Genomic DNA, 26330 nt, shown 5'->3' with positions numbered 1-26330 from the left:
CATGTGCTCGCCAGAGGTAGCCTGACTGCCATTAGGTACCGAGATGAGATCCTCAGACCCCTTGTGAGACCATATGCTGGTGCGGTTGGCCCTGGGTTCCTCCTAATGCGAGACAATGCTAGACCTCATGTGGCTGGAGTGTGTCAGCAGTTCCTGCAAGAGGAAGGCATTGATGCTATGGACCGGCCCGCCCGTTCCCCAGACCTGAATCCAATTGAGCACATCTGGGACATCATGTCTCGCTCCATCCACCAACGGCACGTTGCACCACAGACTGTCCAGGAGTTGGCGGATGCTTTAGTCCAGGTCTGGGAGGAGATCCCTCAGGAAACCATCCGCCACCTCATCAGGAGCATGCCCAGGCGTTGTAGGGAGGTCATACAGGCACGTGGAGGCCACACACACTACTGAGCCTCATTTTGACTTGTTTTAAGGACATTACATCAAAGTTGGATTGGCCTGTAGTGTGGTTTTCCACTTTGATTTTGAGTGTGAATCCAAATCCAGACCTCCATGGGTTGATAATTTTTGTGTGATTTTGTTGTCAGCACATTCAACTACGTAAAGAAAGGAGTATTTAATGAGATTATTTCATTCTTTCGGATCTAGGATGTGTTATTTTAGTGTTCCCTTTATTTTTGTGAGCAGTGTATATCACAGTCACCTCTCTGACATGATTACCACATTTCAAAACCAACCATATTACTTTTTGTTTTATATTTTTCTAGCAACACAGTTGGGGCAGGGACACCTGACTGAACCCCATGTTGACGGGGATCATCAGGTCTCCTGGTTCTGCTTCTGGGCATCTCCTCTGTAGTAGACAACCGGAAGAGAAGGAGGATGGCACTCTGGAGGTCTGCGATGCAACTGTAGTCCTTCTCCACCTTCAATGAGTACAAGCTCCACTTCCTGGACTTTTTGTTGTACACCTTGCTGTACCTGATAATACAGAAAGGAGGATCAGCTTAGTGAAAATTTTCTAACACCTGACATTGTTCTCTTATAGAGTAATTAGTAAACTATTTCCACATAAAATGCAATCAATAACAATAAATCAGCACCATCTATCTGTATTCCTCATACTGTTTAATATTTTTTGACTCATCACTTATAAATGTATTGAGTAAAATGCACAAGAGTACTCATAATGCAACATACTGAATTGTGTCATCAGCTTTTCTCCTGGCTGGTCTGTGGACATGGTGGTTGTAATCCAGGCCAACCAGCATGGTCCAATCAGCGTATACCGGTGAGAAGCACAGGGTGTTGGAAGACTGCAGGTGACCTGAGGGCGCAGTAGAAATAAAACATACAGGATTTTTCACTTCTGGTAAAATAAGTAATGGCATAACACCAGTTACAGTAAAAGGTTTTTACACAGTAGGTTTAGCTACGAACAATGTCAAACTATATTATAGGTAGCTTATATACCAGAAACACAGATACTTGGGGACCTTTAGCCATCATTGTTTATGTACACTAACGTTGAAATGCTTTCTCATAACTACAAACACACAGCTACATCATTTGTAAAAGAGTAACATACTGTCAAACAACGCCTGCAGACACAAGATAATTACACAAACAGATTAGATACAAGGTGTAAACATAGTATAATAAACCTAGATGGTGAATAACTAAACCGACGCAGTCTACACCTACATTGTCTTACCTAATATTAGCATTAGAAAACACAGCTCGCGCTGCTGTTTTCCAGCTCACCTACAGCTAGATATAATTCACCGTCTCTACTCTGGCTCCTACACCAGCCTGCACTCGTAGCAACCGTTAGCTGTATGCTAAGTAAACGGTTGCTACGTTTGCAAGCGATGAAAGTAACAAATTACCATCAAAATGATAAAAGCCAGATTACCTGTCCAGCAGAATATAAAGCCACCACGATGTAACTTTTCAGCCCCTTGGTGTTCCTCAGTTGTCAGTCACTGTCGTTGAAAAGCCAAGCAGATATTGCCTCCGGTCTGACCGCTTCGCTCGCCAGGTCTGAGAGAGCTGACCGGGTGCGCGCACTGGGGCAGCACAGCTGGTAGCCATGACAGCGAGGTAGAGTGACAGTCAGCCAGCCAATCATTGCATTCGGTCCGAATGGAACGAGTGGCTGTGTTTACTGCAGCGCTGAGAGGACTACAGACAGCCGACTTTTGTACTCTCTTTTCCAGAGCACCTAACTTTTTAATATGCGTTGGTGTATAAAGACAGTTTCAACAAATATGACAAAAAGTGTTTCAGAAGCAACTTGCCTACCCTGCCTTTAATCTCTATAGAATCTCTATGAACACAATTCTGCATTGAATGAAAGATTTTGGTATTGGAAGCATGGTTGCATGCAGGTAAATAGTCTGTGTGGAGAGCAAGAGGCTGAACGCATTGGCCGAAATGTAATCTCAGAACCCATCTATTACCTGACAACGACTGGGGCACAGAAGAAGTCTTGGCCAGCCGGATATCTGTCATCCGGGTATCTGGATATCCACTGGCTATACCTGACACCCCAAAACATTGGCCATTGGCCCTAGAGGCTAAATCGTCGTCAGTTGATAGCAGATGGGTTCTGAGATTGAGCATTTATTAGCTGTTTAAACACCAGTTATGGATGTTTCATAGGAGGAGTTAAAATTGCGTAAAATGGCAATTAACATATTTTCATTATAGATTAACTGGCAGATTATTTTCTCGATTAATCGTTTTTTCTAAAAAATGTCAGAAAATACTTCTCATAATTGCCCCAAGTAAATGCACAGTATTTAGTCTGTTTTGTTAATGCAAAGGATATTCACATCACTGTCATATACATATGAGAAAAGCAATGACTAAAGCAATGAATTCATTATCAAAGTTGTTGACAAATAATTTTCTACCCATCGACTAATCAATGAATCCACAAATCATTGCAGCTCTAAAATTGATTTTAAAAAAACATCAATAATTTATTACTGCCTATAAATGCTAAATGGGAGGAGCTAAAATGATGTAATTAAGCTTTGAATTCGAAATCTCAACAGGTCATTAGGGATTACGCAGCAATTTTCAAATTTGCGATAAAACTGTCTGCCTTTACTGACTTTGTTGTGTTACATATAGCCACAAAGAAGCTTACATTTAAAAAGGCCAGAGAGAGAGAGAGAGCTTCAGGGGGATTGACCAACACCTGATCTGCTGGAGTGAAGTAGATCAGTGGACTTGTCTCACACATTGCACTATAAAAAAAGACTATAATCTTCTCTTATGTGCATAAAATCTCAACAGTAGTCAGAATTAGATTGTGATAAACTGTGATTGCAGTCCATCAAGGATTCTCCCAAGTGAATATAAAGTGTATGTGCAGTGCCTGGTTGTACATCTGCTGATGCTGAAGTAAATGACAAGCATTAATAAACAGAACTTCTGTGAAAGTGTTGATTGGTTAAGTGAGTTCACAGACTAAATTAATAGCCAAATTTAGAAACAGGAAGGAACGGATTGAGAAATGTCTTTTTTTCTGCTTCTTGCCAATTCTGTTGAGTTTCTTGGGGTTATCATGACTCCTGGCTCTGTATTTCAGAAAACATCAACAGCCTTTGGTTTAACTGAAAAATATCCAGATCTTGTAGCCGGTCTCTGAGAATGTTGCCTGGCGTCTGATGCACTCAACAAAAGGGCATGTCTGCACAACGTTAATCGTGATGTACCAGTGGAAGCAGTGGGGCATCATTTGAAAACAACAGCCCACAGGGGTTTGTTCTTCTTAATGCATCTCCTTAATTGCATAAGACAGCCCCAGATTTCCTCTTTGATCTATTAAAAAACACACTACTCAACAGAATTAACTTGCACTGCTTGTTACTCTATATTTGGAAATCATCACCTCAGAAGAATACATTAAAACAAAATAAAAATGTAAATCAGTGTGGTATTTCCAGCTTGCAGGTGTAACTGGGTACCTTTAAACAAAAGCTATGCAATACTGATGAGCACTCTTCAAGTTCATCCATGGTTTCAGCCTGCGAGAACAACACGCTGCATGCTCCGAGACCCCATCTATGCATTATAAATATTTCAGAGGGAGACGGAAAATAACATGGCTGGAGATCAACGCTCTCATCAGATGAGGGCTGGAGTCATGCAAGGGTATAATTGTTTTCTGTGTTTCCATTTTCCCCCATTACAAGTAGCTATGAACAAAGTCATTCTCCCAAATGACAAACGGCTTCAAGGTGTGTGTGTGTGTGTGTGTGTGTGTGTGTGTGTGTGTGTGTGTGTGTGTGTGTGTGTGTGTGTGTGTGTGTGTGTGTGTGTGCTTGTGTTGTCTCCACAGCAACATACTGATTGACAGGGAACAAGGGTCACGGAGAAATTGTCATTCGTCGGGTCAGGGATCACACAGAAGCAGAGGGTCGTAGCTGGAACTGGCCTGCTTTTGTTGCTCGGTGCTCCTGCCGTTTCATTACTCTGAGCTGGGAAACAGAGGCTGTCAGGAAACGAGGTGACCACCTACAACCTGCACCCAACAGGGTCACAGCTCATTTTTAGGTTTGAAAGAGCTGAAAGAGTCTTACTCTGTGCTATATGAGGTGAAGGTTCTGTCATGTTTTCTGAGATGATTTGTTCCTGGTGTTGTTTGGTTTCTTATGTTGATTTATGTCCTGTGCTGAGATTTCTTTTGTTGGTCTGCTCTGGCTGCAGAAAAAAAACCCCTCCCTGAGAACAATGAACAATTGCTATATTTGGTGTTGCAGTCCATGGTCCAAATTTTCTGTTCTCTGCCTTGTCTGCAACTGTCCTTGGACTCAGATTAAAGTAACATGTTCATGGCCTTTTCATGAATTCTACAGTTACAGATATCACGTCCCATTTTTATGAATTATATCAGCAGCATCTTAATATTTAGCCAAATTATAGCATTTTAATCAGAATGCACTTCACTGCAATTGGGTGTTCATTCAAGAAATAATGAGAATGAGAAATACTTTATTGATTTCTTTGGATCGCAACATGATGTCTAGCTTTTGAGGATCTTTTGGTCTACTTCGCTTTGTCAGGCAGGTCCTATTTAAGTGATTTCTTGATTGAGAACAGGTGTGGCAGTAATCAGGCCTGGGTGTGGCTAGAGAAATTGAACTCAGCTTTCCAAAGATGTGATAAACCACAGTTGATTTATGTTTTGACAGGGGGACAGGCAATCACTTTTTCACACAGGGCCATGTAGGTTAGGATTTTTTTCCCTTGATAATAAAAACCTTAATTTAAAAAATGCATTTTGTGTTTACTTGTGTTATCTTTGTCTAATATTTCAATTTGTTTGATGATCTGAAACAAACAAAAAGAAGAAAACAGCAAGGGGGCAAACACTTTTTCACACCACTGTATACCTAAAGGGCAACTCCACTTCCTAAAAGTTGGAGGACAGTTGGAAGTCAGATCTTTTTTTTAAAGGTCAAAATCCATGCAGGCGGGGCTGAGATATTGTGACTGGGTCAAATTCCAAACCCTACATCTCCCACAATGCAATTTAACAGCAACTTTCATTGGATCCATCGCTGCCTCCTAAATGCCCACTTATTTTAACACGTAAACACGTTGCCGTAAGTGCTGCCCTAGAAGGCTTTTCAAAATCATTGTTAACAGAGATGGTTTCACTTGAAAGTCATGCCTTTTGAGGTGCCTGTCTATTATGGTATCGAGGCAGCGAGGCAACTGCGTTTCGAACACAGCCATGGTTTCCACAGTGTTTGAATGTAACTGAGTACATTTGCTCAAAGTTAATGATTGTAAGACACCAGAAAACTAACGGCAAATGTTGTTTTCCTCTGTTGTTTCCTGTTGTCCCCACCCTCTATCCCCGTTCTCTTGCAGGTGTTGTCCTTTCTCTGTGGTGTCTGTTTGTGTGGTGTTTGTGCGCCCCTTCCTCGTTTCTGCCGCCCTGTCTGGCCTGGTAAGAAAAAGAATTTAAAAAACACAGGTAAACGTAATATTAGCCACCTTTTAATTTGGCTGTGTTAATTTGTTTTATAAAAACATGTTTTTTAAGACCCAATTATGGCCAGATGGCACTATTTGATTGAACTGCCCCACAGTATATAACATAGATAAAAAAAACCCAGTTGCAACGGTAATATCCTACTTGCTGAAATAGTAATAATAATCCAATAATAAAATCTATTAAATTTGCCACTTTACATTACTATTACTTAAATTTTGCAATTTGAAGGCGGACTTTTAGTTGTGAAAGAATATTTTTACATAGTTGTATTATTACTTTTGCGTAGTAAAGGATCCTAATATGTCTTCTATTATGTCTACTGTGACAACAGTACAGTTTCAAATTAAAGGATGATTGATTCCATCTTTGAAGAGTAATATGGGTTGTATGTCTACTATTGTTTTCCAAAAAGTGTAAATTATTTTGTCTCTTAAATAATTACTTAATTACACAAATTATACTATTTGAGCCCAAACTATAATCTTACACACAAAAAAATACGCAAAACAGATTAAGATTAGTTCTGGACTCACTTCTATTCTATTCTATTCTATTCTATTAAGTGTCTTCTTTTATGACTGCAAATCAAGATGTAACAGTGTTTCGACAGTTACTGCTAAATACATTTAACAGCGAAAGTAAAATGGCTTTTGTGAAACCTAACAAACCCTCTGGCTCTCTACACAAGTTCTCACAAAGGGATCTGTTTAGTTCAAGTTCATCACATGGAAATTTGTCAGAGCACTTAACTGTAATGCTATTATCTACACAAATGACAACACCTGGCATCAGCAGTGTCTCAGCTGCTGGATGGACAGCGAGCGCCGATGTGCTGATGGTCTCTGGCACAATGAGTCACGCTGGATGCCAACAACACTGCATCAAAATCTAATGAGTTATGGACAGCAAGCCTGGATGACAGCAAATGCTGTCAAATCGTGCGTGACGTGTACTGCCAATTCTGAATATCTGTGGATCTGCAGTTCTGCCTGACTAATAAATATGAGGAGAGTTCATTTGGGACCACTAAATGGTTCTTCAAACATGATGAAACAGCCACTGCGCAGAGGGAAATGGTCAGTATATCTCAATAGAAATGTCAGTATGCAATAAGTATGCAATGACTCGCTGTCTACTGTAATGAGCCCAGACTGTGTGGTTGACTCTGGAGATGTTGATAGCAAGTATACCATGTGAATGGCAACACTCCGCTGCCATCTGTTCCAGGTGTTGGACACACTGTGTACATGAAAAATACTATACGTGCAATTGGTAGAGGGATTCTAAGCACTGAATCATTTGGGGAAAACCTTATGATCAAGTGAAATATGTGTGTTTAATGAATCCAACATATGACTAGAAGTAAGAGTAGTCACTTTTACAGTATATACAAACCAAATGGAAAGCCTAAGGGACTCAATTTAACAGGTAACTTGTCTCTCTCCTGGCTTTGGATTCCAGTGATTGGCAGCCAGTGGCACTATATGTGCACACTCACAGACACACACACACACACACATACACACACACCTGCCCTGTGACGATATATCTTGTGTGATATCTGAATAACATAACAGACTCTCAGTCCATGTCACATACAAGTCCCTGCAAACTTACTAGTACGTATTACCTGTGGTTAATTATTTTGCAACTTAAAAGTCATTTACAAGAGACAGCAGGCCCTGATCTCCAAACCACAGCAGTCCGTGTTTTAGAACACCATGCCTGTCACCTTTTAATGGGAAATGCATCCAAGGTGACTCATAATAGACTCCACTTTCTCCGTGCATGCTCTCTGCAGACATCCAAGCCAGCAGGCTACAGCAGTTCTGTCGCTGGCAGGAAATGGGAGCGGCAGATTAGAGAATGTCAAATTAATGCAGATTGAAGACAGTGAGAGGCACAAAACATGTGACTGCATGGTGTCAAATTGAGTGACTATTTTTTCCCTGCCTTCTATGAAAACATCTGAAGTCCCTGTAGTACTGTTATTCTAGACATAAATGCTGGGGTGAAAGTGAGTGACATATTGCTCGATAAACTGCGAGACAAATGCATTGCGAGGTGGAAAAAAGACAGAGGACTGGTGTGTTGGTGTAAACAATTAAAAAAAGCTTGCATAAACTTGAGAATTTGAAATGTTTTGAGAATTAACAGTGTTGGGGAAAAGCTTCAGCTACTAAAAGTGTGAACACATGAGGATATTTGTTTTCTAACCTAGATTTCTTTTTTAATGTGTTCTAAGTTTACACTTGTTTGTGCATGTGTGTTTGTAAAAGAGAGTGTATGTGCACTGTCCATGACAAACAAAACCATAGAAATTCATGAAATATGGCTGGTGGTTTTTGACAGCATGTCACACAAGGAGGCTGTAAGATTGGTCCTGTGCAGTGGGCCAAAGATACTTTATTGAAATGCAAAATGACTACACACAGAGCAGAGCTGGTGTTGTTTTAAGATGCATGAAAACTGCATGGAACAGAGGAAGCAGCAAGTGGTAGGGAATGGGTTTTGCATTTACATGTTAGCCTCAAAGCCTGTTGTCTCTTATGTCACACACAACACAGGCCCAGTACACTGCAAGACTGGCCCTGATCAAGGGCATTAAATGCTATTGTGACTCTCAGCAAGTAGGTCCTGCACATGAAAACCCCCCGTGGTTATTTGATTTTTATGGTGGAGATGTGTGGCTTGTTAAGCATGAAAGCAATGTGCTCTACAACAGCAATCACACAGCGGCTTTCATGTCCATTAAACACATATAAACAAAGGCACAATCTATGTTATCCTCTTGTAGCACACACTCACTGCAGAGTTCTTTGAAAATGGGCAAACAGAAAAATTGTAATGTAAAAATATGTCTTCTGTCAGTGAGATGTCATTCATTTTTAAATGTCAAACTGTTCCTGTCCCTCATTCTAGCCCTTTCCCCAACTGGCAAATGTCCAGAACTGGTGGTTCATATTTTTAGACTGCCTGCTCTGATGAAAGAGTTACATTCAGCAAGAAGAAAAGGAAACAGAGATAGAGTCGAGTCAGACAGCCTTTAGAGAACAGCTGCTTGCCTCTGATGTGACTACTGGCCGTCTCACTGCCAGCAAGATAATTTACGCAGTGTGCCAATGTGCCCACAAAATGTAAACTGTGTAATAATGCATAATACAAAAGCTAAATGACCTTTCAAGCTGTATGACACGTTTTTGAAGGATAGGTGGTGATGATTATGCAACACCTGGAAGCTGAAATTGGCGGGGATGGTTCTTTACTTATTCAGTATGATACAACAGAGCAGATTGTGTCACATGAGCAGCATGTTTATCACGTCTTACTGCAGTTAAGGAAGGTATAGAACTTGTGTTGCTGTATAGCAAAATATTTTCAGCACCTAAAAAACATCTTTTAAATCAGACATTGCAGATGTGTTAATTTTACTGACTGCCTCATTAAAAAAAATTCAATTACAGGATCAGATCAGATTATGATAGGAACCTATGAAAAAGCATGACGTACTGCTTTTTATTGTAATTTAATGTCATCAAGTGAGGCAGGACATGAAATGTTTCAGTCAATCCTTCCATCATGTTGTTCATATTTGACAAAATGTATTTTCCCACTTTTGTCCCTAATTTTCATATATGAATACTTCAGTCTCTCCAGGAAAGGTAATTGGATCTGTAGTGTAAATATGCCAGAAGACTTGTGGCACACTAAGGAGATATTAGAGCAGGAAAAAATGAAATCTGCAATAGAGTGATAAACCCAATATTAATTACTTTGCTTATTTCTCATACTACCCTCCCCCTTGGAACCAATTAGTAAGTTGAGATGCTTCTTTTCAGTTTAATGAGGTCTAAGTAATGATAATGAATTTCATATTCCTGCCGAGCATTTAAAATAGGCTAGTGGAACCACAAAGGCAAAAATGAAATGATTTCTCAACCATTCTGCAAGAAATATTTCTTCCAGTGAGAAAATCAAAAATGAGGAAATGAGATCACATTTTCGCCACTACAAATACAGAAGATGAATTAATATGTCGTTTTTCTTCATGCTGTTGCCGGTCGGGGATGGGGGTGTCAGTCACATGATATATAGTTATAACTATAAACGATGTGTCTCACAACTGGGTCACCAAATCTTTAAAATCACATCCAAATTCCACCACGAATGGCCAAGAGTGAAGTGACAAAAGCCCTGTTCATCATCTAAAGAGCAGGGAGAGCCTGAGGGCTGCCACACCTTGAAAATTCTCCACAAAAAAAAATAAAGCAAAAAAAGCCGGAGAGTGACAAAAACACCCTGTGACAAACTTGTTACATCGCTACATTTCCATAGAATGTTAACAACAAAACTAAGTATTGGGTGGCCTTTTCCCTTGGCAGGGAGTTTATGTGTTGGTACAATCCTCACTCAGTACACACAGGACAAGAAGGTCTAAATCCCTGATATAATGTTTACAAATAGTGGGGACACAAAGCTATCATTAGTTTAACAGTAGTTTTTGTTTCATGGGGAAAATGTTGAATTGAAGTGGAACAGTGCTCACACAAGAACCCACACAGGCTTGTGCAACCACTGACATCAGCAATTACTGTGAAGTATGGTGATGGTGGGATCCTTTCCATTGTGAGGGCTTGTTTTGATTCTCTGTCATGAGAACAAAAGATAAAAGGTTGGATTGATTTAATCAAGTGAAATTTGAAGTGCTGTCACTGTGTCGGGCTGTCATTTACTGCAGTCTGTTATCCTGCATCTCAGTTGGTTTAAAGCTGCAGTCGGTAACAAGTGAACATACAATGCAAAACCTTCTGCATGCTGCTCGCATCACTCTGCTAAGCCCCTCCCGCTAAACTGACAAGGAGGAGCTACCCAATGAAGCCTCAGCCCCCATAAGGCTAGGTCTTCCCAGCGAGAGCCTTGGACCCCAGTTCATCTCGCCGCAACTCTCTCAAAGATGTTCCTCCGATGCCCCAGACTTCAGAGGCAGCTGAGATTTCTAACAATAGGATGAGAGGCTAGTACACCACTGTCCCCCTAAGTTGCATGCCTCGAACGTAATGAGCCCAAAGCTACGTGTGGAGCTGGGATATGCTCTCACTCGTGTTTTCTACTGTACGCTGTTGTTGGAAAAGGAGGTATGGGCAATAGGGCTGCACACTGTTTCGCAAGGAAATTTATTACTGTTGCACATCATGCTTAGCTGTGAACACAAGGTGATTATGAACTGTTTACAAAGTGGAGGAAGAGAGAAAATAGCAAGGGATAAAGTGTGGGATTATTTCAAGCTAAAGAAAACAACAACTCTGTAATGTTACCGTTCGTCCACCGTTCGTCAAACCGTTGCCTCTGCAATAGCACAATGGCATCTGATCATAAAGCACCACAGAGGATCACAGACAGGGTAACAGTAACAGCAACTTTAACATTTAACTGAAATCATGATTGATTGTTGAGTTGAAGGCTAGCCAAAGTAAGCCGCAGACCTCAGCTGAAAATGACACGTGTGCGTTTGTTGTTCTTGTTGGGCCGTGAGTTGTAACCTCACAGTCATTCGTTAACTGGGTATCGGGGATCTGCACCTTTTAAGGGGAGCTGCACCTTTTAAGGCAGCTCTCTCTGTAGGTCAGACAATCCTTGCTACCTGTGTGTACTAATCCATCCTTTCACCCATATTCTTTGTCTTTATAATTGCCATCTTTATAATAACAACAGCTGTTTCGTGCGCAGGATCGCTCATTTCGCGTTTCACATTTCACATATGTTTTCTAGACCTGCGTCAGGTGACAGAGTCGCTGTCAGCTCATGTAGTGTGTGACGCCCTGTCACGGATCAGTCACGCAGTGTGAATGCCACAACGACTTCAAGAATCCCGTCACATGATGGCAAGTTGTGTAGCGTGAATGGCACGGCCATCCGCCGTCGCTGAAAGTTGTGTAGTCTGCACAAGCTTTTAGTATATAGCACTCGGGTGATGTTTGTGTTTGTAAAGCAGCGGTCTGATTGTTGGTCTGATGTTTGTTGTATGACAAACTATGAAAATCCGACAGGACCGATAATTATCTATCACCTATGAATGTGCACAGCTGATCCCGTTACTGGAGGGTGGGGGCCGCCACCGCCGCCAATCAAAAGTACTTCTTAAACGACGTTGTTGAAATAATCTATAGAAGCTTCGAATACTAAAATCATCGTTAGCTGCAGCCCTAATGGGCAGTTCTTTCATTGCTGGTGGTTGTTTGCTTGTTGCTAGCTGATGATATTGAGCTTGACTAAGTGAGAGCATGCGCAAGGAGGGGGGCTGTGCATGAGCAGCAATTGACACTGTGTTAGAGACTCTACCTGGCTCTGACTGGTTGTTTTGTTCAAAGAGTGGTGGATTTTACAGATTATCTGTTTCATGCTTTACAGTCAGGACAACAGTCTAAATAGGGCATCCTCTAAGAATGAACAGAGTCCAATTAAGGTGCTGTATAGTGATTCAGATGGTGTTCACTTTCCTATCATTGTCTTAAGATAGGTTGATAGGTCCATCATTCTATGTGCCTCCGTGAACTGATTTTATGCTGCACATGTCACGAAGTCTGTGAACAGCAGAGCACAGTAAAAGGAGTTGGTTACCTTGTTGTTCATCTAACAGCTCAATGTGGCTGTTCCTTCTTATTCCATTACTCCCTGCAATATTTCAAACTGATCTATAGTGATTCATTGTGACAGACATTTGTTTAAATGAAAATCTTAAAGAAATGTGAGTAACATTTAAAGTTTGACGCATTTCATAAATGTGCCCCCCTTCCTTCTCATTGTGCCCCTGTCTGCCCCCTCACCCCCCGCCCTACTTACATGTTTCTAAACCCGCCCTTGGTCTAACGCAGATGCATTATTCACAGTAATGAAAATTTAATACTAATTACACTTAACATCATCATTACAGATTAATTAATATGAAAAATTAATGTAATCCATAAACTCTGTTAGAAAGCCACTAATTCATTTTCAGCTACAGATAGTTCTAAACGTTCAGCAGACTCCATAACTTTCCAGAGCATTGTTTAATGTGAGCAAAATCACTTATTTGGTTTGCTGTTTGCACACAACAAAAATAATATCTGTAATAGCTGAGCTTTGTATTGGACTATTTCGGGATTAAAGCAAACTAAATGCTTTCATCAAGACTCTAGGTTTCATAGTAATCTATCCTTCAGCTATGTCAGCTGTCACAACAATATATTTAGAAAACTGCTGCTTACTACTGAACAAAAAAAGGGTCCCCAAGAGGATGCTCTGCTTCTTATACCCAGCGGAGGCAAATTATGTTCCAGCAGTTATTAAACTGTTTTTTTTAGAGAAACAATTTGGCCAGGGGCTGCAAGTCATTGTAGCATTGCTCTAACATAAATGTGCTTTGGGTTCATTTGGGTGGTAACAGTACATACATGCTTCATGAGTTGCTTGGTAGGACATTTTGTTTAGTACTCAAATTTATTTTGTGCATTTCATCCTATGATCCAAATAATTACAGACTTATTAATACTATTAACACTAGTTGCAAATGGATATGTTCAGTTACTGTTCACCATAAACATGAATACTGCATACAGGTAAGGTTAATTGACAACTACGTTGTCTCTCGCCCAATTCCAGCTGGTATTGGCTCCAGCCTCCACAAAGTAAATGGATAGATGGAAGTAATAACATTCATAAGTCAGCCTCAGCTGTACTTTGTGTTAGTGTTAATTGGCAAATATTAGCACGGTGACATGCTATACTAAGATGGTGAACATGGTCAACATAAACCTCAGCTTGTTAGCATTTAGCTCATCTCAGCATCACTGTAGACTCTCTAAGTCTTGTTATATTTTGCTTTAATATATTGTAAGAGTGTTTTTGCCAATGGCAGTGTTTTTCTTCCTTCAAGATTTGCAGATAGCTGGTTATAGCAGGTAATGTTGTGTTTTATTGTTTGGCCCTTGGTAACTGATACTATGAATTAATGAAGGCATAAGAATGAAGTAGTTTTTTTATATTACTTGTCACAGTAACATGTTGTCAGGAATCAAGCCCTTTTTGATATTGTATGGTTTTGATGACAGTAAATCTAAATAGGAAGATGTGCCTGATGATGAGGATTATATATTTTTGCCAAATAAATCAGTTGGATAGATTATGAGTACACAAATGCTCGCTCGGAGGTCATTGGCTTAACAGCAAATTGCAGATTTGCAGACTAGCAGTGTACACAACCATGTTGACCACAAAACAGAGACTGAGATTTGTTGTTACTGTACTGTCTAGTTCGGTATATGTCAATCAGTTACAAAACCTGTGTAACTGTGGGCTGTATGTATGTATGTATGTATGTATGTATCTATCTATCTAACTATGTCTCTCTCTCTCTCTCTCTCTCTCTCTCTCTCTCTCTCTCTCTCTCTCTCTCTCTATATATATATATATATATATATATATATAATACACATACAGTCAAACCATGGGTCACAGGAGGGTGGTATGTTAATCAGCTTGCAAATCACCCACCGAAACAAGCATTGGAGGGAGGCTTTGCCAGACTAGGCCTACGTTGGATGCAGCGTGTGGGAGAAGTAGATAAACAAAAGCAAAACAAGCAATCAAATGCCATAGCGAAATAGATAGCTACACACTGCATACTGATTAGTATTGGGGAAGATGTCGGTCTTAGGAATGTTCTTAAAATCACAACATAGTCGCTTGGCCCCGCGGTGTCGCTCTGTGGTCCGGTGATCAGACAGGGAGACAGCACTCCGCATGTAAACGGCAGGTGCCATGGCAACTGCTTCTATGCGCTACACAGCTGTAGCCTATTTAACTTATGTTAAAATCATACATAACTTGACCTGATAGGCCTACATCTACTTTTTCTCTGGAATGCTCTGCTATGCGAATGCCCTCCTGCTGATAGTGAACAGTAATAGATTCTGGAAACTCACAAACAGAGAGGATCAGTCTCTCTTCCAATGATATGTGCTGCGCGTCACGTACAAAAAGTTCAAGACAATTCAACTTCAGCAGCGGGTGGGTGTGTGCGTGAGGCGACCACTTCACCTCACTCTATCAGGGACACTTGCTACTGAACATAGACTGTTTATGCTGCTCCCTGATAAATGACAAATGTTTCTGCTGATACCTGCAAAAAACAAGAAACCTGTTTCTCAGAAGGTGCCTGTTATGATGTTATGATCGTTGTTCTGGACTCTAAATTGTTTTAACAAACTAGATAAAAGGTAATGCCCTGGCAGTGTTAAATAGCTTTGGTTTAATATTTGATTTGATTACATTAATATTTAAGTTGAGATTTGCAAGAAAGATTTTATTGCTACTGTGTAAAGGGAATACTGCTGGTAAAAAGCACCTTATAAGTTTAAAGTGCAGTACATTTAGATTAAAAGTGCGCAATACAGTAGTTTAGAATTCATTATTCACATAACAATGTGATTAATTGCGATTAATAGCAGAAAATCATGCAATTAATCGCAATTAAGGGACTTTCAAGCCCATACTCATGGCTGATATTCTTGTGCTGCCATGATTAGTGCTTCTGTGCTGTCCTTTAGTCCAGCCTTTTCTAGCCACTGGTAGGATTTCTTGATATCAGCCACTTCTTCTATCTGTCGGTGGTATATACCGTGCAGCGGCTTGTCTCTCCATAAAGGTTCTTCCTCCTTGTCCTCACCCTCGGGTTTCTGCTGCCTGAGGTATTCACTTAGCCCTTCATCCTTGGGGGCCATCTTCCTGATGTACTCCTGGATTTTTGTTGTTTCATGCTGGACAGTGGTCTTGACCCTCACTAGCCCTCGGCCTCCCTTGCTCCGCTTAGTGTACAGTCTCAGGGTTCTGGATTTGGGTGAAACCCTCCATGCATTGTGAGGAGATTTCTTGTCTTGATATCAGTAGCCTCTATCTCCTCCTTTGGGCAGTTCATTATCTCTGTTATCTGATGACTGGCATGGTGTATGTGGTGATGGCTTGGATCTTGTTCATCCCATTCAGCTGACTTTTCATGACCTGCCTTACTCTGTGTAGGTGTGTCAGTGAGTGGATGTCTTGCTCATTCCTGGCATACAGCTTGATATATATATATATGAAAAACACAACACTCGTGCAGGTAAGGGTTAAAATAAATGGAAAGAAAGTTAGTTTTTCATTTCTCCTGCAGTACCAGAATCAACCCTGACCTCAACACTGCGATGCTTATTGAGCCGTGAACTTTGTATGCCATTAACACCCTTTTTATTAGCGCTTGGGGAGTCAGGCTAAGACAACAAACAGCTGGTGAGTGAGAAAGCTGGCTAATTAATTAAGCTGTGGGCCACCGAAATTCATTTTGCATATGTAAGCGTTGTGACCACAAACCATAGCCCCTTGCACAGAATTGGCTGAAAGACTTCAATTAAACATGCTGTTTAAACAAATATCCACAAGCTTAGAGGAGCTCTCTCTTATGAATTATTCATAGCCTGGAAGAGGAAATAAATGGGAAATACCGAAATATGTTAAACCTATTTGTAGCTGTGAACACACAGTAATAATTAGGGCACTGATTGTCCTTAGATTCATTTACTTAAGAATATATTTTTCTTTCAGGGCTAACCAAGAAAATGACATGAATACTTTATTTCTGGTAAGATATATAATATAGCACCGTCTGCACAAAGAGCCAATAAAGCCAAGAAATCCACTTTGAAGGCAATAGAGGAAGTTTCTGGTGTTTTACAGAGTGGTCAGAGTCACAGTGGCACTTGTAACAACATCAAGACAATGTGAGTTTGCTGAGCTCCAGATGTGGAATTGCCTCTGGCTGAGGCAGTACGCCACTTCCCATTGGCATTGCAGTGGAGCACAGTGACACTAGTGAGAGCATGGTTGAGAGGAGGTCTAGGGGAGGGGTGAAGGAAGATGTATGTCAAAATAATGTGCCTCCCGGATGCATTATATAAGGCTATTAAATTGTCAGTGTCTAAAACAGTACATAGAGGGTCCAACCTTTGTTTGTGACAGCTGAAAATCCATTTTCCATGTTTGTTTCATTGCGAGCTTTACCAGCGAGTGGTTTCTTTTGTTGGAGCGCATAGGGAAAAAAAGCCTTGATCCGCTACTCCTCACTAAAGCTCCTGAAAGGGAGACATGAGGGATTTTAATGGCATTTTCAGTCTGGAAAGAAATTAAACTATAAGCGTACTCCATGTATTGGAAGAAAACTGATATTAAAGTCGCTTAACACAGAACGTACATCCATGTTGAAAAATTATATCCTCAAGACGGACTGACTGGGCTGAGGAGGGAAATTCTTGAAGACTATTATATTAGCTAACAGTGTGAGGTGAGAAAAAGACGGTGATATGGATATCACACAGAATGAAGTATTTATGTCTTAAGTCTGAATAAATTACAATATGCAGTGGATACTTACAAGTGAGTTCCTTCTGCTTGTATCCCTAGTTCTGCTGCTCTGCATATCTTATTGCATTATGCATGTTCACTCCCAGCTACACATTTTACAGCAACCACAGGTAAGACACTATCCACATGGTGTTGAGAATCAATGACCTTTCCGTTATGAACAGTTTGACCCTGCAAAGCCGACTGTTGGTGGGAGTGAGTTCACACGGGAGCAAGGCCACCTCAGGCAGCCACTATCTACTCTTCTCAGCAACTCTGCCGTACTCTTTGCTAACACCTCCACATGATGCACTGCATCACCAGTGGCACTCTTTCTTCCACTGGAAATAGACTGCTCCTCAACACATTCAACACACCTTTGTTCTTTCCGCAGTGAGCATATATTTTAGTCTTGAGATGTTACTCCTGAAAAAAGTGTAATGTCACACCTGCAAAAGTATATTTTTTATGTTTTTAGTAGCTGGATTTCAATGCAAGTTGGAGGTTATTATTTTTTTTAGCAAGTCCTTGTTTTAGACAAAGAATAGTCTCCTTCTGCTGTTACCTCCGGACATGTTAAAGGGTCTAGAAATGCATGACCCCAAAAGCAGCATCTCTGCCTGGCACTTTACGGATGCACGACAAACACAATCTGTTCTGTTTTGTGCACAGTTCACGCTCTTTGCACCAAATAAATACAGCACCTTATGAATCATACCGCAGAGAGCGACACTGCCTGTACCAGGAAGGCAGAGAACAGCCCTAAGCATGTCTGAGAGAGTGGCAGGCAGCAATCTGTAAGTAGAGCTCTAGGGTGGAAAGCAGGCTGCCTTGTCCGAATCACTGAGCATACACAAGCACCTACTCAAGGGTCATCCAGCTAATGGACTTCTGGACGCACATTCTTTGCAATAAGGCTGCCAATATCTCAGTGTGGAACATTTACTTATATGCTGTCAAAATAAATGATTACTTAGAACACATTTGGAGTGAGCATCACAATGCTGCTGATAAATCTGTAATCTTCCTGTCTCGTATACTTTTTCACGCTACAGGTGTTTTTATTTACAACCAGTAATTTATCTAGAGTTTGTGTGTTTTGATGGAGGATGGGAAGATCAGGTCACAATTTAGCTGTTCCCAAAGTCACTACACGTGATTGACTTGATTTTCTACATCTACACAACAACATCTTCCCATAGATCTAAATTTCTATTGGCAAAACAGAACTGATCTCCCGCCCTCTGTAATCTCGATTTCCTCTTGTAATACCAGTCACCATGAACTTGTGGCATTTCGCTGCCTTTAATGATTGGCCCAGTGGTCTGAAACCAATGGCCTTCTTGCCACCAATTCATGACCCGTCAACCCCAATCCTCCCACCAATCCAACAGGCACACAACACACAGCACCGAACAAATGTCCCAGTGTCAGAATCAATCCAGACAGGCATCCCATCCTCCTCTCATAAAACTGGCATCTCATTTATCCAGGAGTGAGGACAAACCATACTATGGTAAATAGAATGACAGGGCATTTACACTTTTAGAGGCAGAGGGTCCTGAAGGACTCAAATTGTTCGCTTTGAACTCGTTTTCTCCAAAAAGGTACCTGAATGTAAGTTTGAAACATTAATTCCATTTCCCTTTGTTGACATGAAACCACTTTCTAGAAGATATCCTATTTGTGAATGTCTTTTTTCTTTTTGTAACATTTTTTTCCTCCTCCAATACACATGTGCAGACATGAGTAATGAAATGAAGGTTTTAGAACAGGAAGTCTTCTGACTCACAATATTGAGAGTATTGAAAAGACCCCTTGCTGATATGCTTGAGGTGCACTGGCACATAGAGGAAATAACAGACACCAAGGACCTGCACGCTCATGCAGCTGCTTCTCCCTTTGAAGTTCTGACAGCATTCGGCTTCCTCTCCTCTGTTAAATCCTGAGATCATAATTATTTACCATAACCACGGCTCACATCCGCCTGACGAAAAACAAAAGTTCGACCGCAATGTTACGGTCATATTCTATTCAGTGCAATTTCACAGGGACCACAATCGCACAGATCAAATTGAGAAGGAGCAGTGTAGCATGAATATCAACTGTAATAGCTCAAGACGGAAAGTGCAATGGCATTCATTGTCTATCTGTGTGATCTTCAGTACAGAAAAATCAAAGCCAAATCTTAATGGAAAAACACCCATTGTACGAAATGCTAAATAACTGGTTCTTAGTCCAAGCGTAACTGCTAATATATCAATAGATGTAATGACTTAATAGAATCAAGATGCAGATATAAACCCAAAGCAAAATAAATATATTATATATATATATGTATATTCTCCAAGGTTGTGACAATCTAATTAAACACATGAGCAACCAAACCCAGCCAGCATGCTACAGTAACAGTTCTCAAGGGACGATGGCACCAACTGAAAAAATGATGCTCAAAGAAAATATTTGCGTCACATTTTGATGCTTGTAAGAGATCTGTGGTACCCAGAGCAGTAGAGAAAGCTCTGAAGGACTCACCGATCATGTGGATGGTGGTTCGTCCAGGCCTCGTCCCATGATGCTGTTGAATGGTGTCGTAGAAAGTGGCCTGACAGAGCTGAATGGTAGTCACACTGACCCAGAGGCACAGGCAGAGCAGCCAGGACATGACAGGACACATCTGCTAAGAACCGACATTGGTGTGGTCAAAAAAAAGGATCACGTTCTCAACCTATGATCTCGACTCCCCAAAACACACACACTTCTGGAGTCATGCGTAAAATATATTAATAAATACATTTCAAGATTTTGTACAAGCACTGTGGTTTATAATTGGCCTTAATGCACCTCAGTGGAGTCTTTTAGTCATCGGAATTTATCATTAGCATGATTATATAAGTATGACTTCTTCACTGTTTCGTCTTCCTAGTTTGCCCTGTCTTGTCCCTGAGCCACAATGCTGCAAATGTGGAGTGATCCCTGGGGAGTTTTTTTCCCATGCAGCAGAAATTTCCCCTGACAGGCTGACTCCCTTCAACTCCTGAGCTGTGCTCCTGCCTCAAACCCAAAATCAAACTTAAAGAAAGATAAGATTTTGGAAGAAGCTGGCTGCCGAGGCTTTTCTGTATCTGTCAGAATAATGTGACAGTGACACAGCAGTAATAGGAATCAACAGCCTTGTAATGTTTCACCATGCTGTTTAGATAAGAAAAGAGAAAAAAAGACAGAAACAGAACAACTGTGAGGAATGCTTCTATGGTATTAGGAGAAGGGTGGCTGTGAAGGAAATCTATAAAGAAGAAAATACAAAATGTTTCAGCCCTGAAATTGTTTTACAGCAGTTTTATTTGCAGTAGCATACTGCCAACAGGGATGAGATTATTAACCTTTTTAAATACATTAACACATATCATAGGATATTTATAACATTTAGGGCATATCTTTAAATTTAACTTCTTTATGATGTAATTTTAACATTACAACTTTTATCAAACCTTAGGAAGGAAAAATGTGTATTGCATCACTTTGTCCTATTAAGGTTATAAATGAAGTACATTCTCCAGATTTTACTCATGATATCTAGATTGTAGAGTACTTTTCAGTCCTTCCACATGTTCATTGTGCTTTTAAGCATCAAAAGTACTAATACAATAGTTCAGAAAATAGCTGAATGGCTAAATAAACATCTTAAGTGAAATTGCAATTCTCCATATACTAACAATTTAACCCTATCATGGAATAATTTTCTATCTCAACAATATGCCACAGAGTACAATTATATGTGCAGATTTCACATTTAAATCCAAACTACCCATTTTTATTTTAAATGTCTGATTTGCCAGTTTTTGGCAAAAAGCTAAATCTCTTGACAATGACATAATTTATTTTTTTCCCAGAGTAGGAAAAAGAAAATCTTACCTGAGCAACCCAATAAAGACTATATAAATATCTCAACAGAATGACATAAATCCATCCATAATGCTTCTCATGTTGATCCCATCCAATAACTGAATTTGGCTCGAGGAGAGAACTCCACTGACTCTGCTTTCCCGCTCCACACTTTGATAGCAACAGTCCAGTGATTCAGAAATGACGGTCAAGCCGGTGTCAGGAAATAGATTTAAAGCTCTTTCAATTCCACCTTTGAAATATCACTGCTTCCCCTTGAAGAGTTGCTCCCACTGACACTGAATTCATTTGCCCCTTCGCATTTATAGGCACGTGTGGAGTGCTCCTTAATTAACTGTAGTAGAATCTCCTCTTTCACCGTCTGCATCCTTCCAGTGAGAGGCAGCCTCTGAGCAGCAGCTCTAGCTGAGTCCCCTCTCAGCGAGCACTAAGAAACAAATGTGCCCGTACAGCCTGTCTGAGTGTAAAGACTGTATCACATGTCTTAAAGCCAGACTGCCTCTGGATTAGATGGCATGGTGGGACTCCACCTGATCATATGCTTCTGACAAATGCAAATCAGGGAAACTGGCACCACTCACATCGCTGTGAACACATGATTAACAATTATTTACATTTAGAATGGATTTCTTTTTCTCCTGAGGGAACAGTTTCTTTTATTCCTTTCCCTTTCTGTTGTCACTACTCTGCCCTACATAAAGGGAATTAAGAACATGCTTAGTTATTCTTATTTTTAAGTTATTCAATGAAACTTAACAATAAAAGTCAGGATGTTTATTACCAGATACAGACGTGAGGATGGAAAACACGTAAACCCTTAGCCCTTAGCTTACCTCGGTGTTGTTAGAGGAAGGTGCATAAAAGAAGATTAGAAAAGACCATGTTTTCACAAGGTGGACAGGAAAGAAAATTGAAAGTGGATTGTGTTGAGAAGTAATAATGTCCATTCAGCTGAAGGTAATCTTCATCTACAGTGGGGGAGTTCTTCAGTCTACTATGGAGACGTAATGGTGATCGTAGTAAAGAAGGGGAGGTGAAGTGAGTGCTGTTATTTGGTGTAAATCAGCAGCGATCTGTATGTGTGGGAGACAGCTCGATCCTCCCCGTTCCCCGCCACTTTCGCTACATGGTGAGCTCTACTTTTGTATTGTGTCTGGATGCTTTATCACTGGCATGCAGAACATGCCCAAGGCCTGCAGCTCACACTGCCATCTCTATGGCATAAAGACTTCACATTTTATTTTGATGCTTGCTCAGGAAGACAGGGTGCATTCCCAGTTCAGGAAGGAGTGAAGAATACCCAGAGTGAGAGGAACAGCAAGAAACTGCTTGAGATGTAGGCACACTACAACACAGCATTAATGTCTGAGGCTTTGGCAAAGTCAACTCTGTGCAGAGGGGATTTGGGACATATATGAGGAAGCCAAATAGCATAAATTGCTGAGTTGTTCTGAGCAGAACAATAGTTTCCGAAGATGGGGCAGTCATTAATAACACTGTGGTTTGACACACAAGGACCTTTATTCGAGCTCTCTGTTTCACAGAGAGTTGGCTCAGAAATATGTAAAATTCTTGGTGCATACAGGAAGCCATGTTTCCGAAACTCCGAGCACTGAAATCAATAATACCATTGATCTTTATTCCTGTGTGACATTCACAGACAATTATCCAGAACACAACAAAGAAGCATTCACACAGACAGACTAAAATATAAGGAATAGAGGTGTGTAGTATCACAAAATATGGCTACGATTCATTACCACGTAACACCAGGACCAGAGTCACTGATATTGATAATGATACCGTCACTGTTTTTATGATTAAAAACGGGCGGCATGTAGGGGAAAGCCATGTGTCGTGATTTCGAGGTGAATGCATTGTTAGTAATCTACTTCTTAATGCAATTTTATGATTCTACCACCATATTATTTTCCAATCACTAAGCATTTCTTTTTACTTTTCTCTGTTAATTAAATGAAGCATGGTAACACTAAATAGCACATATCTATTGTTTTAATTCATTGAACTAACAGGCAATTGGTGCCTTCAAGGGCAGCACAGAAGCAGAATTCACGTATCCAGAGATTTTTTATTTGGCATTGATCCCATTGAAGCCAGTGCTAAAACTCAAAACAAGACTTAGTATCACTAGTGTAACATCATACACATATAAAACATCGTAAAGGTCTGTGATAAAGTTGGACACAAACATGGCCATTCTTTCAGTAACTGGAAAGTGGTTGGAGACAAGTGAAGTGCAGTCAAGAGGTTATTCGCTGCTAGTTCAGAAATAATAAGTCTTGTTCTGGACATTATGAATGTTGTGGGCCTGATGTGACAATGTCATCCAAGAATTCATAAAGCTTGTCATATATACATATTATTTCCATCTCAAATTAGTGGGGAACTTAGAAAATGGTCAAATCCATTTTCTTGGTCTGTATATATTCTTGTATATTTTTATTATTGTAAACAAATCCCATTAAAAGACCAAAACCAACAATGTGTTGCTCTCAGTCTCTCAGCACTTTCTGATTTCTTTACCCTGCCTAAAGCGCTCAGCCCCAAGCACAGTCATTCCTAATGAAGACATACAGTAAATCTTAGGCTCAGTATTTTTTTTTTTTACAACAGATGGGCACTGTAATTTTTTAGCAATAATTACTCACTATCCTTAACCTTTAACTTAAGTGTCTTGATATATATTAGTATAATGAATGCCAATCAATCATTCCCAATCAATCATTTTGTTTGATGTTTGTTGAAGCTAAAATATTTCTCTACAGACAAATGTTTTTCACTCATTGAAGGAGCAGCACAAGTAGGCTTTACAAAACTGACTGTGCCCTTGCAAATATTAAAGTGTGTTGATCATAGTGGGCTTTCCTGTCTAAACAGAATTTTTTCACAGACGCAAGTTTCAGTGACACACAATCACTTTAGTGATGAAATGATTCCAATTCTTTAAAAAAAAGAAAAAAAGCCCCTAATCCATATCTATCATCTTTGTAGTGCAACAAAACAATCAAAAATACTTTTATCCTGACCTGCAGACCACCAGTTTCTGTCTGAAGAAGGTTCATGCACTGCTGATTCAATGGACTCCTCCCTGAAAGGTTCTGACGGCTGCTCTCTGAAAAGTAACTCTGAAAAGAGGACGATTTTTGTAAGAATGTTCACAAGAGTTGTCTCCTAAATCTAAAATGGTCAGTACAGATAAGGCTAGGAAGTAGACAGCCCATAAGCTCCCACAGGCTTTTGGCCTGAATGTTACATACCTACAGTGATGAGATTCTCAGGGACATATCCTAAGCATCGTGCTTCTTCTTACATGTACAGAAAGACAACATAAAGTCATGTACTTTTTTTATTTTGAAAATGGCAGCAATATGGGTCTACTCTTAACGCCTGTCTGATTCCATGTCAAATGTCCTTTCCAAATGGCATGCCTACAAGATAAGGTGTTGGTTGCTACTTTATGCCGAGGGTGGCTAAGCAGAGTAAAAATGTCAATAAATCGTTGTGTTTTGCTCAGGGTGGGAGAGCTGGAGATGTCTCAGGAAGACCTATGGAGCAGTTTTCTATTTAGCTTCCCCCTCAGCTGTGCTTTCTCTTGTCATAAGAGGAATCACTAAAGGTTTAGCTGCCCCACAAAACATATGACATTTTAAGATGATATTACTGTTGATTACAATGACACTAATGCCAGGAGGCTGATTTCTGGACATAGTGAACATGTCATACTGTAGATCATGTCATGCATCACCACGCAATGCCTTTTGAACAATAAATGAGGAGTGGGAGGGTCCTGGTAGATAAAAGTCATATATTTCTACAGGCATTCCTGCTATAATTTCACAAAAATCTTCACACACACATTTCATTCACACAAGGTGTTTGGCTGCATAGTGGTGTGAAAACAGTTTCAAAAATCCAATAAAAGAAGAAGATATTATCTTGCTATTGGTTTAACAACTCAAATATCTTTTCTCTGAGATCAATAAATCACTGCCAGTAAATTACTTACAGTGAAATAGTGAGAGATGCCTTTCAAGTGATTCATTTGCATTCTCATTGATTGTTTTTGTTTTCTGAAGCATTCTCTGCTCCTTTCTGGAAAGGTCAATGGGAAACGGTTGGTGTCTACTTTATCTGCATGAGCCAACTCTCAAGTTCAGCCAAGTAAGAAATAAGATTATCTTTAGAGAAGGCAGTGTGAGAATCTGGCCTTTGAATCTTATTCAGTAGAGTATTAGCGTCTTACTGGGTAGAATGAGCCCAAACTACTATTAAAATAACTGAAATCTTGAGTGGTGTGTTTTTCAATTCGCTGAACCCCTCATGTTTAATGGAAATTGAGTGTCTCACCTTTTACATCAGTTAATCTTAACACTTAATAGATTCTTTTAAGGATATTAATCTTTTCCATTATATCTTTGTAGTGGATAAGAGTGAGGCATATTTCTCTCAGGCGAAACAACTCATTAACTTCCCAGACACAAACCTTTCTACACCTGAGGTGTGACATGAGAAAGCTAAGGTGAAAAGCAGAATATAAAGCCAACAGTTTGCAAACGTAATGCATGCCTAGCTCTGTTATTTTTTGCAGTATATAATTAAAAACAGGAAAGGCCTTTTTCCTCCTTTATTTCCAGAGTCCGATTGACATTTACTGAGAGCTACACTATTTGATCCCACCATTAAGTCAAATGTCATTGCATGCGCATTATGAATTTTTCAAATTAACAAAGAGAACTACAGTATTGTGGTGCCAGGCAGAAAAAATAGAGCTAGCACATTTCAACATAAGTAGCCATTCTTTTAGCCCATACTGCAGATGACAGTCTCCAGAGAGAACAGATGCTGTTGCCTTCTGGCTCAGGGCTTCACCGTTCCATTCCAGTAACTACCTCTGTGCCTCCTGAGATTTGCTACTGTAAAACCTGCTCTCTCCCATGGCATGCAGGTGAAGAAAAAAAACACTCATACAATAGATTCCTGCCTTTAAAAATGTCACCAGCCGTCAGCAGTT

At 40.2% G+C, this 26330-nt stretch overlaps 1 protein-coding gene and 1 long non-coding RNA gene across 9 annotated transcripts in view; both read right to left on the bottom strand.

The window, feature by feature from the left end:
- LOC123975367 (chemokine-like protein TAFA-1) overlaps nucleotides 1-22293 on the bottom strand; it is a 32887-nt gene extending 10594 nt beyond the window's left edge. The window contains exons 1-3 of one of the 8 annotated variants that reach the window (XM_046056822.1): nucleotides 22132-22206; nucleotides 21308-21883; nucleotides 19928-20072 (exon numbers count right to left, since the gene is read on the bottom strand). In XM_046056822.1, the coding sequence (XP_045912778.1) occupies nucleotides 19928-20069 (142 nt within the window). In that variant the 5' untranslated portion in view covers nucleotides 20070-20072; nucleotides 21308-21883; nucleotides 22132-22206. Of the gene's footprint in view, nucleotides 1-19927; nucleotides 20073-21307; nucleotides 21884-22131 lie in introns of all 8 variants that reach the window. The other 7 variants (XM_046056821.1, XR_006826039.1, XR_006826038.1 and 4 more) reach the window with 7 other exon arrangements.
- Nucleotides 686-2146, bottom strand: LOC123975369. The gene is made up of 3 exons (XR_006826041.1): nucleotides 1877-2146; nucleotides 1162-1288; nucleotides 686-942 (listed from the first exon to the last, which is right to left on the bottom strand). It is a non-coding gene; the product is annotated as an uncharacterized LOC123975369 (long non-coding RNA).
- Nucleotides 22294-26330: the final 4037 nt, after the last annotated feature.

Source organism: Micropterus dolomieu, linkage group LG08 (assembly GCF_021292245.1).
Source record: "Micropterus dolomieu isolate WLL.071019.BEF.003 ecotype Adirondacks linkage group LG08, ASM2129224v1, whole genome shotgun sequence".
In the NCBI taxonomy this organism is placed as follows: domain Eukaryota; kingdom Metazoa; phylum Chordata; class Actinopteri; order Centrarchiformes; family Centrarchidae; genus Micropterus; species Micropterus dolomieu.
Note: the sequence above shows the minus strand (reverse complement) of the source record. Positions and strands in the feature narration are given on the sequence as shown.